Genomic DNA, 19,672 nt, shown 5'->3' with positions numbered 1-19,672 from the left:
GGATTTTATGTAAAACAATCATTTATCTGCTTATAACAAAAGTTTTATTTCTTCTGTTTCAATTCTTATACTTATTTTTTTCTTATCTCACTACATTGCTATACCCTTTGCCCTCCAGTACAGTGTTAAAAAGGAACAGTGTGTTATAAAGCAGAAACTAACACACCATTGTAAAGCAATTATGCTCCAATAAAGATGTTTAAAAAAAAAAAAAGGAACAATGATGATACCAAGTCCAAGCTCGTACTGCTCACTGCACCACAGGCCAATAAATCAAGAGATGAGTTGTTGGGGCAAGGAGTAGTGACTTTATTTGGAAAGCCAGCAGACTGAGAAGATAGTGGACTAGTGTCCCAGAGAACCATCCTACTTGAGTTAGAATTCAGGCCCCTTTTATACTAAAAGGGGAGGGCATGTGGCTGGTTATTGCAAACTTCTTGGTGCTGGCCAGACTCCAGAGGGGATAATAATAATAATTATTATTATTAATAATCTTTCTTCTTGCAGCTGTCCACATAGGTCTGCTCACAATGTTCCTGTAAACCTCCAACAAGACAAACGTTATACCTTTTAAAGGTCAAGCCTGGGAGTCAGAACCTTGAGAAAGGGCTATTATATATACTTCATGCTATAGGCAACATTCCTTTACAAAGGTGTAGAGCCAGCATGACTAAGCAGAGGCAACAGAGCACAAAGGTTAGAGATAAAGGAATAGATCCAATATGGAGTCAGGTTTGTTCTTCTCTGTTACAGTAATAGTGAGCATTTGGTCTTGTTTCTCACTTTATCAATCAGTATGATGTTTACTGTAGATACTGAGTAATTTACCTATCACGTTAAAGAAGTTACCATATATACCTAATGTACTAAGAATTTTTTTCATGACATGAATTGAAAATTTTCTTAATCTGTTAAAATGAACATAGTTTTTCTCCTTTAATATCTTAAAAATAATTATTTATTTATTTATTTATGTTTGGCTGCTTTGGGTCTTTGTTGCTGCACGCAGGCTTTCTCTAGTTGCGGTGAGCGGGGGCTACTCTTCGTTGTGGTGCGTGAGCGTCTCGTTGTGGTGGCTTCTCTTGTTGCGGAGCATGGGCTCTAGGCGTGCGGGCTTCAGTAGTTGTGGCACACAGGCTCAGTAGTTGTGGCTCATGGGCTCTAGAGCTCAGGCTTGGTAGTTGTGGCGCACAGGCTTAGTTGCTCCACGGCATGTGGGATCTTCCTGGACCAGGGCTTGAACCCGTGTCCCCTGCACTGGCAGGTGGATTCTTTTTTTGTTTTTTTTTAACTTTTTGACAGGCAGATTCTTAACCACTGCACCACCAGGGAAGTCCCTTCTTTAATATCTTAAAGATTTTCTAGTATGATTTTCTAGTATGACAGAGTTCCTACTAGATCATGTTATATTATTTTTTGTGAACACTGTTAGGTTTAGCTTCCTATTCATTTCAGATTTTCCCATCTATATTTATGAGTGAAACAAGCTTATAATATACTATACTCAGTTTCACTTGTTTTTAAGCCATATAGACCATGTCTCTGACTTCCTTTGCTCAAGATTATGATTAAGATTCGCTTATGTTATGGTATGTAGCTATACTGTCGTTTGTTCATTTTTGTTGTTAAATCATGTTAAAGATAAACAAAGCCAGACACTAGTCAGAGTGGTGAACACAGAGTTTAATCGGTAGTATACTATTGCCATAGGGAAGAGTCCAGTGTGAATGGAACTCCACCTCAATTTGCACAGAGGCAAGTGGGCCTTTTAAAGGGAGAGTGAGGGAGTAGGGAGGGAGATGAGTGGAACTCAGTCAGGGAAGCGAAAAACTACAAAAAGGGGATGGGAGTTGGACCATGTGAAACCCAGGGGGTTTGCTAACTGGTGCTTATCTGAGTTAGGTTCTTACGCTCCACAGGGCCCTGGGAGACAGGGGTCCTATCTTCAGGTGTTGGCTGGAATAAACAGAAAGTTCTTTGGAAGCCTTGAGTTTCCTCAGGCAGGCACTTTACTGGGCTGGAGTCAGCCTAGGGATGTGGTCTTGAGCTGTTTCTAAATGTGTCTCATATTACAGGTATCTTCAGATAAAGATATCTTCAGATGTCTGAATTTTTGTAAGTTCTTTAGAAATTCTGGATACGATATTTTCTTAGTTATTTGTATTAGGTATATTTTCTCTCAGTCTCTGGCTTGCCCTTTTGCTTTCTTAATGTTGTATTTTAAAATTTTTTATTTATTTATTTTTTGACTGCATTGGGTCTTCGTTGCTGTGTGCGGGCTTTCTCTAGTTGCGGCGAGTGGGGACTGCTCTTCATTGCGGTGCGCAGGCTTCTCATTGCGGTGGCTTCTCTTGTTGTGGAGTATGGGCTCTAGGCGTGTGGGCTTCAGTAGTTGTGGCACGTGGGCTCAGTAGTTGTGGCTCGTGGGCTCTAGAGTGCAGGCTCAGTAGTTGTGGCGGACGGGCTTAGTTGATCTTCCCGGACCAGGGATTGAACCTGTGTCCCCTGCATTGGCAGGCGGATTCTTAACCACTGTGCCACCAGGGAAGTCCCCTCAATGTTGTATTTTAATGAAAAGAGAAATTTTTAATTTTAATAGGATTAGGTTTATCAATGTTTTCTTTTGTGGTTAGTGCTTGCTTATGTCTTTTAAAAAAAATAGACGTTTTTTAGAGAAGTTTTAGGTTCACAGCAAAGTTGAACAGAAAGTACAGAAAGTTCCTATATAACCCCTGACTCCCCCCACACCCCACAGGTACAGCCTCCTCAACTATCAGCATCCCAGACCAGAGTGGTATAGTTGTTACAGTTGTTGAACCTACATTGACACATCATTATCCCCTAAAGCCCACAGTTTACATTAAGGTTGATGTATTGATACATTCTGTGGGTTTTGACAAACATATATTGACATATGTCCATCATGATAATATCGCACAGAATAGTTTTCCTGACCGAAAAATCCTGTATGTTCTGCCTATCCATCCCTCTCTGTCACTAACCCCTGGCAGCCACTGATCTTTACAGTTTTGCCTTTTCTAGAATGTCATATAGTTGGAATTGGACAGTGTGAAATGAAGCCTTTTCAGATTGGCTTCTGTCAAATATATGCATTTAACTTTCCTCCATATCTTTTCATGACTTGATAGCTCTTTTCTTTTCAGTTTCATTAATATTCCATTGTTTGGATGTACCGCAGTTTATTTATCCACTCACCTACTTAAGGACATATTGGCTGCTCTCAAGTTTTGGCAGTTATGAAAAAGCTACTATAAGCATCTGTGGTCATACATTTTCCACTCATTTGAGTGAATACCAAGGAGCACAATTGCTGTTAAGAGAATGTTTGGTTTTATTAAAAACTGCCAAACTGTCTTCCAAAATGGTTGTACCATTTTACATCCCCACCGGCAACAAATGACAGTTCCTGTTGCTCTGCATCCTCACCAGCATTTGGTGTTCTGTGTTTTGAATTTTTGCCATTCTGATAGGCATGTAGTGGTATCTCGTGTTTCAATTTGCATTTCCTTGATGACATATGATGTGGAGCATATTTCCATATGCTTATTTGCCATTTATCTTTGGTATGCTGTGTCTGTTCATATCTTTTGCCCATTTTAAAATTGAGTTGACTGTTTTCTTGTATTTTAAGAATCCTTGGTGTATTTTGGATAACAGTCCTTTTTAAGATTTATGCATAACGGTTCTTTTTAGGATTTATGTTCCATGATCCTCCCAACTTAGAGGACATCAATACCACAACTTCTGTCCTCACAGGGGCATTAGAACCTCAACTCCTAGGCTCTAGAGTCTGAATTTGGGTCTAAAATTCCATGGGGCATTTAGTGTGAGGCTACCCTGACTTTGATTTCTCCCCTCCCTGCTTTTTTCAGCCTCAGAGAGAGCTCCCCCTAAATCATAGATGCGGAGTCTCACTGTTCCTTACGGGGGATATGGGTGTGGATATGAGGGGGCAGGGGAGTTATGTGGGCAGCCTAGAATAGGACAACTACACGCTTTGAATTTTAAATTCGCGACAACTGTTGCCTAACTGCCAAACAAATATACGTTAATGCTGATGTAAGTGCTCTAGTTTGGTCATGTGTTCCTTTGCAAGTGCAGTTATTAGTTAAATACTTTTCCTTTTCAGATGTGCGTTCCAAACGGGAGTATGATGAAAGCCATGTGATTACAGCCCGTCTCGTGAAGAAGGTATATGGGCAGAGTCAGAATCTGGGGCTACCTTACAGGAGGGTGGGGAGAATGGGAGATTGTGTCCGAGGTCCAGGAGGCAGCACCTACTACTGGACACTGTGGGCGGCAGAGACAGGACTGCCCTTGTGCGTCCACCATGAGGGTCTCCTACACTGTTTCACACTCCTTAAGGTCTCCCCACTGCCCCCCACGGTCAACAGCTTCATTAAGCAAATGTTACTTTAATTCCTTGACTTGCCAGGCAATGTTCCAGACCCTGGGGATACAACAGAATACAAGATGCCCTTAATTCATTCTCCCTGCCTCAGGGAGCATCTCTCCTACTCGGGCAACAGACAGCAAGCCATAGAAATAGTTAGTATAACCGAGAGACGGAAGCCCCTTCCCTCCCCTCCCTTCCATTTCCATCCTGTCTTCCTATTCCTGGTCCAGCTTTTATAATGACTGGGCCCTGCAGGCAGTCACCGGCCTCGCTCCTGCAGGGAAGCCCTTCCCTCCAGCCCCGTGGGGAGTCTTCTCTCTCTGGTCACTGCTGAGACTGGCAGCCTTCACTTGGGCTCCACCTTGACCCCTCCCATCCTGACCACATTCTCTGCCCTTGACTTCCAGGTTCTCCCTTGCTTCCCTGGTTTCTTCTCTGCCTCTTTGGTTCAGCTTCATTTTCTGCTGCCGCCTGAAGAAACCACTACTCTGTTCTTGTATATCTGTCGGTCAGTATACTTTCTTCAGAGATTTCATCCAAGCTTACAGCTTCAGCTGTTCACATGCAGTTAGCCATCCTGTCAATTTTACTTCCAAAATTCTGTCTTGCAATATTTCCCCCTTCTCCTTGTTCCCACTGCCACCGTGCTGCTATGCACTCCACCTCTGGCCCTTTCCCACACAACTTGCCAGGGAGCCTGTGCCCTGCCTCAAGTATTTTTCTGGGATAAGCTTGCTCCTAACACCTCCCTTTCCCTGCCCTAGCGTGTCATTATCTGCTTTTTTCCTCTCTGGATTTTTAGTTTTCCGGCTCCATACCCTAGCTCTTCATCTCCATTTCAGGCCTTCCTTGGTGTTTTGCAGCTGATTCAGAGCCCCTTCATCCTGTATGGCTTTCTGCCTCCAACTCACCTCTCAAATCTGTGTGTTCCTTTGATTCTGGCAGTACCCCCAGCTCTGGAAAAGAGGCATTCCCTCTGCCTCAGCCCCTCAGCCAGGCTGACACCTCACACCTCCCCTCCCCTACTTTCTGGCCAGGAGGTTACAGGCCTGAAGGCCGGAAGGGAACCCCAGCATCAGCGGGACACACAGCCCCCAAGTCGGTGTTCACGCACCGGATCTGGTTCCACCTCCCTCTCCAGCCTCATCCGGCATGCTTCCACTCTCCCCTGACACCTCCACAACCTTGTCCTGCCGTGTTTCCTGGGTTCTAAGATGCTCATTTGTCCTTGTATTTTAACACTTCTGAGGTTGGAATATATCCTACAATTGATTTGCACCTTAAAGTGACAAGTCTTTTCCCCCAAAAGTGAATGTGGCCAACATCTGTTGTTTTTCTGCCTGGCACTTCCACTTTTTTGAGGGGAACTCCTCCTCTCTCTGCTTAAATCATGGGGGTCTAGTGGTGCTCCCTAGAATAGGATCCAGACCCTGGCCACGGTGATTGGCCTGGGAAGAAAACAGCAAATCAGAACTGGCATTAGGGAAGGCTGCTCCTTCTACTCTGGTGGTGGAGTTTGGAGGATGGGAGTCTGAGCGTCGCTGGTGGTCGTGACTCAGGCTTCAGGACGAAGTGGTCTGAGAAGGTGAACCCAGTGTGCAGGGGACACAGAGAGCAACAGGGCCCAAGAGGGAGGTCTGGGCTTTAGATCACCAGTTCAGGTCTTCCCAGGACCACTTGCTCCCCGCCCTGCCTGAAGTAGCGTTATGTGCCAACACACCTCTCCTTCTGTGTACACTCCTGGTTGCAGATGTTATGACATTGGTGGTGCATCTTACAACCAATGGTCTCTTACAATCTAGGAAATGACAATATGTGTGGTCCCTTGGACACACTGCTCTCTGTGACCCAGGGACGTGTATGCTTTGTTCATCATTGTATCCCGGCTGCTCACTCTGGTCCCTGGCATCCGGTAGGTGCTTGGGACCTATTTGTTAACTAAAAAATGAATGATGGGTATCTGTCCCTTCAGCCTGGAATGCTCCCCCAGCCCTTGTCCATGTGGCAAACTTCCACCTGCCCTCACAGCCTCATCTCAAATGCCTCCTGTCCCATGAGGCCCTTCTGAGTCCTCCAGGCCAACTCAGGCATTTCCCTTTTTGTTTTTTTTCTCTTTTTTTGTATCTCCGTATTTCAGAACCTAGCACAGTGTAAGTGCAAAGTGAGTCCTCAATGAATGTTTTTTAAGTAAAAATGGATGTTCGGCCACAACTCTCCTGTGCTCCCACCTGCTCAAGCCTCTAGGGGCTGTGCTCACCTTTCCCCTTTTGCTCATGCTCTCCTCCATACCCAGAGCCTTCTACCCCCTCATTATCACCTGTCTAAATCCTGCTCATCCTCTGAGCGCCATCTGTCTCCCAATTCTGTTAGACGAATATGATTTCTCTCCTTAGAATCCTGGAGAACGTCCCGGGTCTGTACTTCCAGGGGCCTTACCGCTCTGCCTTGAAGTACAGTAGATGCACACTCGTCCTATCCCACCTGAATGTCCTCTGTCAGGGCCTCTACGACAGTCAGTTCAGGTCACAAGGGACAGAGCCAGGCTCAGTTTTCCCTGAGTAGTGGGGGCTTTCAGGAAGCATTGTGAACAAGTGAAGACTCACCTCTCTGCTGCTACCAGCTGGGCCTTCCCGAGATCTGGGACAGCCTTTGGAGTCCTGGGCAGTTGTGGTACTGGGAGAGGTCATCACCTCCTTGGCAGAAGGCACCTGTTGTTCCTGCCCTTGTGGTCCAGCATAATGCTGACTCAGCCAGTCCCCAGCTCCTCCTCGCCCATTCCTTCCTTTAACCATATTTATGGCCTACTGTGTGCCAGGCACTGTGCCGGAAGCTCAGGATACATCAGTGGCGATAAAGGGACAAAAGTTCCTGCTCTCTCAGAGCTTCCATTTGAGCTTACAGTCTGCCTCATTATACCTGCTTGCTTATGACTTCTGTCCGTTCAAGGCTTCTGCTTACTGCCCTCTTCATGGCAGATTTTGGATTCGATCCCCAACGCCAACACTCTCCCCCAGACAGGAATGTCATTAGTTAAGGTGGCCACGACTGCTCTCAGAGCACTCATGCCAGGGCACCTAATGGGCTGTGGGCTGGTCAATAGACCACTGTTCTTTGGCCAGGCAGTTACCTCTGGCCCAGTGAGCTGTGGTCAGCTTCCCCCAGGAGGGAATATGGGTGTGGCAGATCCTTGGAGTTTAGCAGACTCTCTGGTCCACTCTCAGTGCTTCCTTCCGTGCCTGTGTGCAGTCAGGGAGATGGACAGGGTCCTGCCTCCGGCTCCTCCCAGTGCTGGTGTACAGGGAATACGGGTTCAGCCGAACCCACCCGCCAATAGCCTTCTTCTGTGGTTTCTTTAGAGGGCAGGTGAATATCTTGTCCCGGAGTCTGTGGATCTGGAGTGTGCGGAATACTGTGTGGTGTATGATAACAGCACCAGCTCCCTGAAGGGAATCCTAAAAGGTGACAATGGTGGTGACAACACTGATGAAGGCGATCAAGGTGGGCTTTTACAACAGCAGCAAGAATATGAGCTAAGTTATTGAGCACTGTGGTCACAGGCCAGGAGCTCTGCCTGGGTCACCTCATGCCATCTGCAGAGCAACCCGATGAGGATGGCAATGTCAGGAACTGGGAAGGGTCTGGGATTTTTTCCTTCCTTGCAAGATGACAAGTGAGCCTGCCGTGGTTTCATGGATGCTGGCAAAAGACATGAGGCTCCTGGGTCAGAGACAAAGGGCTTTATTTCTCAGAGCAATAAGAGTAGCCAGAATGCAGTGGGTGGTATTATGGAGAACTCTGAGCTTAGGGGGCCTGAATCTTTTTTAACAAATGGGCAGAAAGCCTGCCCACCCTTGGCTCTAGAGGCAGAAACTGTCTCTATCATCCAAGGCTGTTTGTTATACACATATCCTTGAAAAGCCAGTGCCTTTGTTCAGAGGATATGTAGAAACATGAACGACCATGGAGAATTATGCCCTAATAGGTAACATCCCCACTTTATCGATGAGGAAATTGGGGTCCAGGAAGGTGAAGTAACTCATTCCCCAGGTGTGGGACCATGGGTATCTATTGCTGTGTAACAAATTACCCCAAAACTCAGTAGTTTAATACCATAAACATTAATTATCTACTCGTTTCTGTGGAATTCAGGAGTAGCTTAGCTGGGAGGTTCTAGCCTGTCTTAAGGTTGTAGTCATGACGTCAGCCAGAACTGCTGTCATGTGAAGGTTTGGCCAGGCCAGGATAATGTGCCTCTGAGATGAGTCACTCACATGGGAATAGCTAGGAGTCCTCAGTTCCTCACTGCATGGACCTCTGCATGGGGCTGCTTAGATGGCCTCACGACAGGGCAGCCGGTGTACCCCAGAGCGAGTGATCCAAGAAAGAGGGAGAGAAAGGGACAGCCATGTACCCTTTATGACCTAGTCTTGGGACTTAAATAGTCAATCTTGCCACATTCTATTCATTAGAAGCAAGTCACTGAGTACAGCTTACCCTCAAGGAGAGGGGAATTAAAACTCAACTTTTTTTTTTAAATATTTAATTTTTTTTTTATTTGGTTGCACCATCTTAGTTGTGGCAGGCGGGCTCCTTAGTTGTGGCAGGCGGGCTCCTTAGTTGTGGCATGCGAACTCTTAGTTGTAGCATGCATGTGGGATCTAGTTCCCTGACCAGGGATCGAACCTGGGCCCCCTGCATTGGGAGCACCACCAGGGAAGTCCCTAAACTCAACCTTTTAAAGGGAGGCATTTGAAAGAATTTGTGGAGAGAGTTTTTTTTTTTTATTCAAACGGAAAGTCACAAAAATTATAATCATCCTCATCATTTCACTCAGTCCCATGTAATTAATTTTTTTTTCATCTTGATCTTCTGTTAGCACTTTTATGAATTCATCAGTTTTCCATTAGAGTTCTGAAAATGCTTATTCATCCAGTTCAGCAGTATAGTCAGTTGCCAGAAACCTGTACTTGTCAGAGTGTTTTCCATGAGTTCCTTGAAGATGAAACCCTTTTATAGGAACAATTTTGCAAAAGCATCAGAGTATACCCAGAACTGTCTGTAAATGACAAAAGACTTAAAAATGACCACGGTTAAAGATTTGATGAAAGTTCATAATAATGCAATTAACAGGGAAATTTATTTCTGAGACATACATTTTAAAATAATTACTAGAATTATGACTTATAACATTATACCAGAACATATAAGATTTTTAGGAATTTCATGTAATGTCTGAAACATTTATATTAACATATTTCCATACAAATAACCCAAAGAAAGTTTAGTATTAGTTTTTTTTTTAAATTTCTTTGAATTTTATTTTATTTATTTTTTTATACAGCAGGTTCTTATTAGTCATCAATTTTATACACATCAGTGTATACATGTCAATCCCAATCGCCCGATTCATCACACCACCATCCCTACCCCTCAACGGCTTTCCCCCCTTGGTGTCCATATGTTTGTTCTCTACATCTGTGTCTCAACTTCTGCCCTGCAGACCGGTTCATCTGTACCATTTTTCTAGGTTTGTGGAGAGAGTTTTTAAACCACCACACCTAGTAAGTGGTGGGGCCAGGATTCAAACCTGGGCAGTTTGGCTCTGTCTGGTCTCCTAAGGCCAGGGTAGTGATGCTGGAGAACAGTGCAGTCACTCCAGCCACACGCTGGAACGTGGTCAGTTCTAATCTGCTTCACTGAGGCTCCACTGCATTCTCCATTCAGCCCCTGCTTTGGGCTGACCACCCCTTGCTGCTGCTTGTGGCTCAGTGACTAATATGTATGGGTGGAGTTCCATGGGTTGGGCATTCACACCAGCAGTCACTGGGTGGCGCTAGGCTTCCACCTTTAATAAAACCAGTCTTCTCAGGAGGTCCTTAGCCGGGAAATTGTCTCCTCTTCCCTAAGCTCATCCTGTTGGGCTCCAGTCTGCAATCCTAGGATTGTCGGCTGGACCCTGAAATCCTAGGAAATGTTGGTCAGTAAAGACAACGCCCTCTACAGTCTATACCTGACCTCACTTTAGTGCTATGGAGCCCCCATCCTCACTCGGTAAGAAATCACAACCACAGAACAACAAAAACCAAAACCCACACGCGTATAATTTGCCCACTTATGGCAAATTGCACAGTCGGGGGCAGCTGCAGTGGCTGATGGCTTGATGGCTGCAGCATCCTTTGTTTACTAATATGGCAAGCAACATTCTTTGTCCACAGTATATACCAAGAGAAATTAAACATGTGCACATAAAACCTTGCACATGGATGTTCATAGCAGCCTTATTCATAATAGCCACAAAATGGAAACATCCAAATATTCATCAGTAGATGAATGGGTAAACAAAAGGTGGAGAGCCACGCAGTGGAATATTATTCAGCTATGAAAAAGGATGGAGTGCTGACACTTGCTGCAACATAGATGAACTTTGAAAACATTATGCTCAGTGAAAGAAACCAGACACAAAACGCCACGTATTGTATAATTCAATTTCTATGAAATGTCCAGAATAGGTCAATCCGTAGAAATTAGATTAATGGTTGCCTAGAGCTGGATGTTTGGAGGGAAATGAGGAATGAAACTCTCTAACTGGTACATGATTTCTTTTGGGGGTGATTAAAATGTTCTGAAATTGACTGCAGTGATGGTTACACAACTGTGAATATATTAAAAAACATTAATTTATATACTTTAAATAGATGAATTGTATGGTATATAATATGTGATGTTGTATATATACATACACATTCCCCTCATGTTGAATCATCCTTCCTTGCGACAATATGAAAAAAAAAAAATGAAATCTCGGAGTTTACAGAAAAAGATCAGCTTACTTGGTGGTGAATTGCTTTTTAAATTTTAATTGTAGCATTCATCTCTATTTATATTTGCTTCAGCTTTCTAGACAATTGCTTTTCAGAATGGAGTGCCTATCCACCGGGCCTTTAGGCAAATGGTGAGCACGCAGGGGACATTCATCTCTTTGGTCTCTACTCTTAGGAGTTGTGCTTGGAGCTGCCGTTGAGTGTGGCAGGACCCTGACTCACCTCACCTGCCACCCCATCCATATCCTGAGAGGAGGCTACGAGAGCTTCTCGGCCACGTACCACTTCTTCCGGACACAGAAGATCATCTGGATGCCGCAGGTAGGGCAGGGTGCTGAGCACAGGCAGGCTTGGATGGGAGCATGGCCTTCCCCTGGGGACCGAGGGGCAGGGAGCAGGGTTGGAGAAAGAGAAGAAGGAGACAGATGACATCGAAAAGATGGAAGAGATGTCAAAGATGGCTCGGGAATGAACCTGGGGCAGCCAGGAGGTCCAGTCCAGTATGATGAATTTATAATCGCCAGGTTCAGGCAAAATCCAGGGCAGTGTTTAATAGATGAAGTTGGTTCAGAGGGCAGGGATCCAGGGCAGGGTGTTCTGGATGGTGGGTCGTAGTCAAAGTCACACGGGCAGGCAGGGCCATCATGATTCGAGGCTGCCTCGCCATCCTTAGCCGTCTGGCCACACAAACCCTGGCTGGGTCCAGAGGATACAGTAAAAAGGGGGAGACAGGGGTTGTAATAAGGTGTGGCCAAGGGATGTACCAGATGTCTGGAGCCCAGAGGAGCACTTACTTCCTGGAGCCAAACCAGAAGGGAATGGGGTGAGGGTAAGGCAAGCACTGGGTGGCAATGATAGGCAGGCAGGGACTGGTCCCTGGGGGCATTTTATAGTATCTGGTTTCTTGAAGGGTCTGAATGTAATGGAATGTGAACCTGCAGAGGTTTCATTCTTTCCAGCAATTGCCTTCAACTGTGCTCTCATTCTTTTTTTTTTTAAAGATAATCTCCAGTCCCAGGTTTTTTTTTTTTTTAAACTTTGGGTTTATTTATTTATTTATGGCTGTGTTGGGTCTTCGTTTCTGTGCGAGGGCCCCCTCCAGTTGTGGCAAGTGGGGCCACTCTTCATCGCGGCGCGCGGGCCTCCCACCATCGCGGCCTCTCCCGCTGCGGAGCACAGGCTCCAGACGCGCAGGCTCAGCAACTGTGGCTCACGGGCCCAGCCGCTCCGCGGCATGCGGGATCCTCCCAGACCAGGGCCCGAACCCGTTTCCCCTGCATTGGCAGGCAGACTCTCAACCACTGCGCCACCAGGGAAGCCCTGTGCTCTCATTCTTGCCCTTTGCAGCATCGTGGGCAGATTCCATACTTTCTGGCCGCTTCCGGTTATGGAAAATTTCAGTCTAGTCATATTATAAAACAATGGGGGAAATGTGCCTATGAACTGGAATTTCATGATAGTAAGGAATTATTGTTATATATTTCTTAAGGTTGTGATGACATTATTATGGCTATGTTTTTAAAAATATGAGTCCCTATCTTTTAGAGATACATAGTGAAATATTTATAATTAAAATGATATGATGTCTGGAATTTCCTTCAAAATAATCTGGGGAGGGTTGGGAAGTCAGGGGTATAGATGAAACAAAATGGGCCATTAGTTGATAATGCTTGCAGAAGGGTGATAGATCCAAGGTTTGTTATACTATTCTCTCTACTTTTGTGTGTTTTTGAAGTAATTTTTTGAAAAGGGCGTAAAAACAGTCCAGTACAATCTAGGCTACTTTAACATTCCAATCTCAACTCAAATCTCCTCTTCTCATCTTCCAGAGCTGGGCAGCCTTCCATTTGCTGGGGGCTGAGGGCTGGGAGTGGGGAGGGGTGTGGGATAGCTTTATGGACACCTCCTTACGTCCCCTCTTCTGGGTCTGGTCCCTTTGGTGCTGGGGGGTCCAGTGTGGGCCCTGTCTTGCATGACTGGCTATTTGTCAGTGGTGGGGAAGTGCCGCCTTCTCATTCTGCCCCATCCAGGTTCTGTGTGCTGCTGCTGGCCTTTGTTGCTGGTTTTCTTGGGGCTGTGTTCAGGGGGCCCCGACTGTTACTGAGCATCCTTCAGAGAGAGCCAGCTGAGAATTCCTGACAGGAGTACCCCCAATGCCCTTCCCTTCCCTTGGTAGCTCATGACCTCCCACCGCGTCCACATTCTTTCACCTGAATCCCAGAATGAGCCACAGGGGAGTGTGACAGTGAGGAAGGAGGCCCCTTCTTGCCTTGCTGGCTTGGCTGCTCCAGTCAGCCTGTGTGAAAAGGTAGGGACCTGTGTCTGGGGTCATACCTGTTCCCAAATGCAGGGTATATATGTCAAGTTCTCCAAAGGCCTTCTTCTCCTTCTTCCACTGAGCTATGATGTTCCGCTCAACAGGTGTACAGCCAGCCTCCCCGTCCTGCCAGGCCCTCCTCCTCGCTCCTAGAGGAGCACCCTTACTGGCTTTGCAGTGATGGGAGGGAGTCTTTCTGGTCTGCAGACGCCACATGCTGATACCTCACCTTCTTTATTTTCCTTTTAAAGCTCTAGGAAGGTGGAATTGGCATAGGATGAACTGCACCTATTTAAAATGTACAGTTTGGTCAGTTTTGACGTGTATACACCTGAGACTTGTCCTTGCCCCCAGTCTTCTTAAGTAGATTGGGAAGAGGGGTAGGGTGGTGGCTGGTGGTATCTAGCAGGGCCTGGATGGGTGAGTTCTACTCTGCTTGTTCCCTCTTTAGAATGTACGTTCCAAGCATTTGCCACTCCCTACTTTGGGACCTTTGTTACTAATTCAGGGGTAAGAGTGAAAGCCCCGCTCCCTTCCTGTTACGTGTTCTGACACAGTGTAAAGCAGGAGTGTCCCTTCTGCTCCCCAAGGAACTCCTGCGAGGGGAGATGGAGGCACAGAATTTGGGCTCTGAGACTGCCCCTCTCCTTTAGACACAGTGATTTCTAATTTCCCGTTTTATATGTGGCACCCCTTAAATAAGATTTCACTTTGAGCAAAGGGGTTCTGTGACTAGGGCACGTATGAAGACCACACTAGAGAGAGATGCTGGTGAGCCCCACCGAGTGGTTTTAAGTCCGGGGAGGGGCACCTGGTTAGATTGCCCTTTAGAAAGATCAACTGTGATTGCGGAGCAGAGCCCAGACCAATGCGGGCAAAGTGGGTCTGGGGAGACCTGCCTGGAGGCAGGGATGAAGAGGAGAGGACAGATTCAAGAAATACTTAGGAAACGGCTTTGATTAGACATGGGGCGGGGGGCCTGGGAGAGGGAGGAGTCTAGAATAATGCCACAGTTCAGGTGCGGGTGACAGGTGGCCAGTGGTGTGGCTCATTGAGAAGGGGACACAGGAGGAGGCAGTGGTAGTGTCGGGGGAAGGCAGTGGGCTCGGTTTGGGCATGTTAATTTGTGATACCAGTTCCTTTTACATTTGTCAATGTGGTTGTCAAAATCGTGTCCTCTAGAATTAACGGCAGAGCATGTTTTATCCGTCCCACACCCTCTCCCCCACAGCCGTTACAACCGCAGGAAAGGAAGCTGGGTCGAAAGCATCAGGAAGAGTTGACAGATTTGTGGTGGGTATTGCGTGAGATTTTCCGAATGAAACCAGGAGGATTTCATTTGGCCCCCGGCAAGCTGAGCGTTCTGGGCGGGGTCACCCTGAACCCTGGGGAGTGCTTTGGGTCACATCCGCAAGTAGTGGGCCTGCCTGCATGTAGAAGGGCTGTGTGTCTCACAAACTTGAGGGTTGGCTCAGCGTGGTGTCTGCTCATTGATAAAGGCTTTTGAGGCTAAGAGTTTGGGAGGAATGTGGGCTTGTGGTAGGTTCACGGTGAGGGGAGGTGTGCTGAAGCCAGAAGGCTCTGAAAGGCTCAAGTGGACAGCAAAATAGCTTGAGGTACTTAACATGTTATTTCTGAGTCAGACTTGGAGCCAGAGGCATTTTAGAGCTGGTTTGACCTTTGAAATTATATAGGTTAACATTTCCCATGGAAAACTGATGGGAAAAAAGGGGTCTCTAAACAGATCATATTAGAAACATCAGTTCATACAATGTTAGTGAATTTCTTTTTTTTTTTTCTTTGGGGGTTATGCCTAGGTTTTATTTTACTAAATGTAACAAGTAAGTTTTCAATCCATGCCAACAACAAATATGTAGCCACTGTTTTATTACAGACATCTGAACTGTAATAGGTCACCCAAGAAACCGTTAGGGGAATTTTCATTAGTTCTCAGTCTCCTGGAGGCATGCTTTGAGAACAGTCTTAGACTGGCATGCTTTTCTGGCTGTTTTCCAACTTGTTTATAAGATTAGTCTTATTATATGATGATAATTGTTTCTAAACACCTGATTGGTGCTCTAATAATCTTTCCTTGGAAACGATCAAATTTTGTAATTTTCCCCCTGGCTTTGATATATAATTGACATATAACATTGTGTAAATTTAAGGTTTACAACAAGATGATTTGATACACATATGCAGAATGATTACCATAAGATTAACACATCCATCACCTCACATAATTACCATTTTTTTTGTGTGTGTGAGATGAGAACATTTTTTTTTTTAAACTTTTTTAAAAAAAATTATTTAATTATTTATTTATGGCTGTGTTGGGTCTTCGTTTCTGTGCGAGGGCTTTCTCTAGTTGCAGCAAGTGGGGGCCACTCTTCATCGCGGTGCGCGGGCCTCTCACTATCGCGGCCTCTCTTGTTGCGGAGCACAGGCTCCAGACGCGCAGGCTCAGTAATTGTGGCTCACGGGCTTAGTTACTCCGCGGCATGTGGGATCTTCCCAGACCAGGGCTCGAACCCGTGTCCCCTGCATTGGCAGGCAGATTCTCAACCACTGCGCCACCAGGGAAGCCCATGAGAACATTTAAGATGTACTTTCTTAGCAACTTTCAAGTACATAATACTGTTTTGTTTTTTTTTTTAATTATTTTATTTATTTATTTATTTATTTATTTGTGGCTGCGTTGGGTCTTCATTGCTGTGCGTGGGTTTTCTCTAGTTGCAGCGATCGGGGGCTGCTCTTCATTGCGGTGCGCGGGCTTCTCATCGCAGTGGCTTCTCATGTTGCAGAGCATGGGCTCTAGGCGCGCGGGCTTCCGTAGTTGTGGTTTGCGGGCTCTAGAGCGCAGGCTCAGCAGTTGTGGCGCATGGGCTTAGTTGCTCCGCAGCATGTGGGATCTTCCCGGACCAGGGCTCGAACCTGTGTCCCTTGCATTGGCAGGCGGATTCTTAACCACTGCACCACCAGGGAAGCCCTGTGTTGTTAACTGTTGTCACCATGCTGTACGTTAGATCCCCAGAACTTATTTGCCTTATATCTGGAAGTTTATAACCGTGACCAACATCTCCCCATTTCCCTCACCCCCACAGCCCCTGGCAACCACCACTCTACTCTTTGTTTCCATGAGTTTCGCTTTTTTATTTTTATTTTATTTTATTATTTTATTATTATTATTATTATTATTTTTGGCCATGCCGTGTGGCATGTGGGATCTTAGTTCACTGACCAGGGATAGAACCTGTGTCCCCTGAATTGAGAGTGTGGAGTCTTAACCACTGGACTGCCAGGGAAGTCCCAACTTTCACTTTTTTAGATTCTACATATGAGTGAGATCATGCAATATTTGTTTTTTTCTGACTTATTCTCTTAGCACAATGGCCTCAAGGTCCATTCACGTTGTCACAAATGACAGGATTTCCTTCTTCTGTATGGCTGAACAACATTCCATTGTATATATATGCCATATTTTCTTTATCCATTCATCCATTGATGGACACTTAGGTCATGTCTATGTCTTTTGTGAAAAATGCTCAAATGATCCTGGACGGGCGGGGGTTGGGGGCGTGTGCAGATATGTCTTCAAGATGGTGATTTCATTTCCTTCAGATATATACCAAAAGTGGGATTGCTGGATCAAAGGGTAGTTTTGTTTTTAATTTTTTTAAAAAGCTTTATTAATTATTAATTAATTTACTTATTTATTTTTGGCTGTGTCGGGTCTTAGTTGTGGCACGTGGGATCTTCGTTGAGGCATGAGGGGTCTTTCGTTGGGGCGTGGGCTGTTCGTTGCGGCGCGCGGGCTTCTCTCTAGTTGTGGCGTGCAGGCTCCAGGGCGTGTGGGCTCTGTAGTTGTGGTGCGCGGGTTCCAGAGTGCATAAGCTCTGTAGTTTGTGGCACACAGGCTCTCTCGTTGAGGTGCGTGAGCTCAGTAGTTGTGGTGCTTGGGCTTAGTTGCCCCGCGGCACGTGGGATCTTAGTTCCCTGACCAGGGATTGAACCCGTGTCCCCTGCATTGGAAGGTGGATTCTTTGCCACTGGACCACCAGGGAAGTCCCTGTTTTTAATTTTTTTAATTTAATTTTTATTTTATATTGGGATATAGCTGATTTACAATGCTGTGTTAATTTCAGGTGTACAGCAAAGTGGTTCAGTTATTCATATACATATATCCATTCTTTTTCAGATTCTTTTCCCATATAGGTTATTACAGAATACTGAGCAGAGTTCTCTGTGCTATTCAGTAGGTCCTTGTTGACTACCTATTTTATATATAATAGTGTGTATATGTTAATCCCAACCTCCTAATTTATCTTTCCCCCCTCTACCTTTCCCCTTTGGTAACCAGAAGTTTGTTTTCTATGTCTGTGAGTCTGTTTCCGTTTTGTAAATAAGTTCATTTGTATCACCTTTTTAGATTCCACATATAAGTGATATCATATGATATTTGTCTTTCTCTGTCTGACTTACTTCACTTAGTATGATAATCTCTATGTCCATCCATGTTGCTGTAAAGGGCATTATTTCATTCTTTTTTATGGCTGAATAATATTCCATGTGTTATATGTACCACATCTTCTTTATCCGTTCCTCTGTCGATGGACATTTAGGTTGCTTCCATGTCTTGGCTATTATAAATAGTGCCACAATGAACATTGGGTTAGTCTCATTCACTGTCCCAGTTTGTCTTTCTAAGCTTGTTTGCTGAGCCACATTTCAAGAGACGAAACAAAAGCAACTTCTTCTCTGGGGATTATTATCATAGCAGCCTTTCTCCTTCTCCACCTCAGGAACTGGATGCCTTCCAACCGTACCCTGTTGAGATAATGCCAGGCAGGATCTACTTGGGAAATTTCAGGCAAGCCTGCGACCCTAAAATTCAGAAGGATTTGAAAATCAAAGCACATGTCAACGTCTCCATGGAGACAGGGCCGTTGTAAGTAGAAACACCATTTTTTTTTTTAATATTAGTATCATTTATTTATATAAGATTCCTAGTGGCATGCATTGACAGAATTGAAAGGGCTTTTGGAAGTCAGCATACACTGGAGTAGGGTCTGCATTTATTTTCATCTATTCCTGGCCTGCACTTCATTGCCTGGCATGGCCATGGCATCCTCTGCCCCTGACTGAGACCCCACACTTGCCCCATACCCCATACTTAAATCTTACCAAAAGTAATACTTTCTTGGTACTTAACATTCTGATGTAAAATATCCTGGTTTACCCTGCTTTTCCTGTCTCAGGCCCTCTGAGAAGTGACCCCTCTCTTGGTCCGTCTGGGCTGCTGTAACAGAATACTGTAGACTGGTGGCTTATGAACAACAGAATTTTTCTCCTGGTGTGGAGGCTGGGAAGTCCAAGATTAAGGCACTGGCAGATTCAGTGTCAGATGAAGGCCTGCTTTCTGGTTCATAGATGGCATCCTCACGTGGCAGAAGTGGCAAAGCTCTCTAGGGTCCCTTTTATAAAGGCACTAATCCCGCTCATAAGGGTTTCAATTTCTATCCTCATGACCTAATTACCTCCCCAAAGCCCCACCTCCAAATACCATCACTTTGGGGATTAGGTTTCAACGTATGAATTTTGAGAGGACAGAAACATTTGACACAGCAACCTTTATGCCTCAGATTTTCCTTGGTGCTAGGAACATACATACACAGACACACACACACCCTCACTCATCATTGTTCAAAGAGCAGGAAAGTTCTGCACAGCCTTGCTTGTCAGCCTGTGTCTTCCCAGCTGTGTCCAGTCATGATCACCAAGGCCCCGCACTGTACAACCTACCTCTTCTAGCTCCTGATCAAAGCTAATAAAATTCAGCTCAGAGAGAATTTATATAAATAACACAAGAATTCAGTAAGGCATCTGGTCATAAAAAATACTATATAAAAATCAGTAAATCTAAAGAAAATCACGTCTGGCACTTAGTGAGACTGCTGAAAACCAAAGAAAGAGAGAACATATTAAAAGAAGCAGAGGGCTTCCCTGGTGGCGAAGTGGTTAAGAATCCGCCTGCCAATGCAGGGGACACAGGTTTGAGCCCTGGTCCGGGAAGATCCCACATGCTGCGGAATAACTAAGCCCATGCGCCACAACTAC

At 45.4% G+C, this 19,672-nt stretch overlaps 1 protein-coding gene across 4 annotated transcripts in view; it reads left to right on the top strand.

Moving 5' to 3' along the window:
* STYXL1 (serine/threonine/tyrosine interacting like 1) overlaps nucleotides 1-19,672 on the top strand; it is a 62,994-nt gene that overhangs the window by 28,424 nt on the left and 14,898 nt on the right. For 3 of the 4 annotated variants that reach the window (XM_082429598.1, XM_082429597.1, XM_082429599.1), the window contains exons 3-6: nucleotides 4,151-4,212; nucleotides 7,774-7,915; nucleotides 11,414-11,559; nucleotides 18,358-18,503. In XM_082429598.1, the coding sequence (XP_082285724.1) occupies nucleotides 4,151-4,212; nucleotides 7,774-7,915; nucleotides 11,414-11,559; nucleotides 18,358-18,503 (496 nt within the window). The remainder of the gene's footprint in view (nucleotides 1-4,150; nucleotides 4,213-7,773; nucleotides 7,916-11,413; nucleotides 11,560-18,357; nucleotides 18,504-19,672) is intronic. The other variant, XM_082429600.1, reaches the window with a different exon arrangement.

Source organism: Balaenoptera physalus (assembly GCF_965194825.1).
Source record: "Balaenoptera physalus genome assembly, chromosome: 16".
Lineage (NCBI taxonomy): Eukaryota > Metazoa > Chordata > Mammalia > Artiodactyla > Balaenopteridae > Balaenoptera > Balaenoptera physalus.
This window is presented reverse-complemented; position numbering and strand designations above follow the sequence as displayed.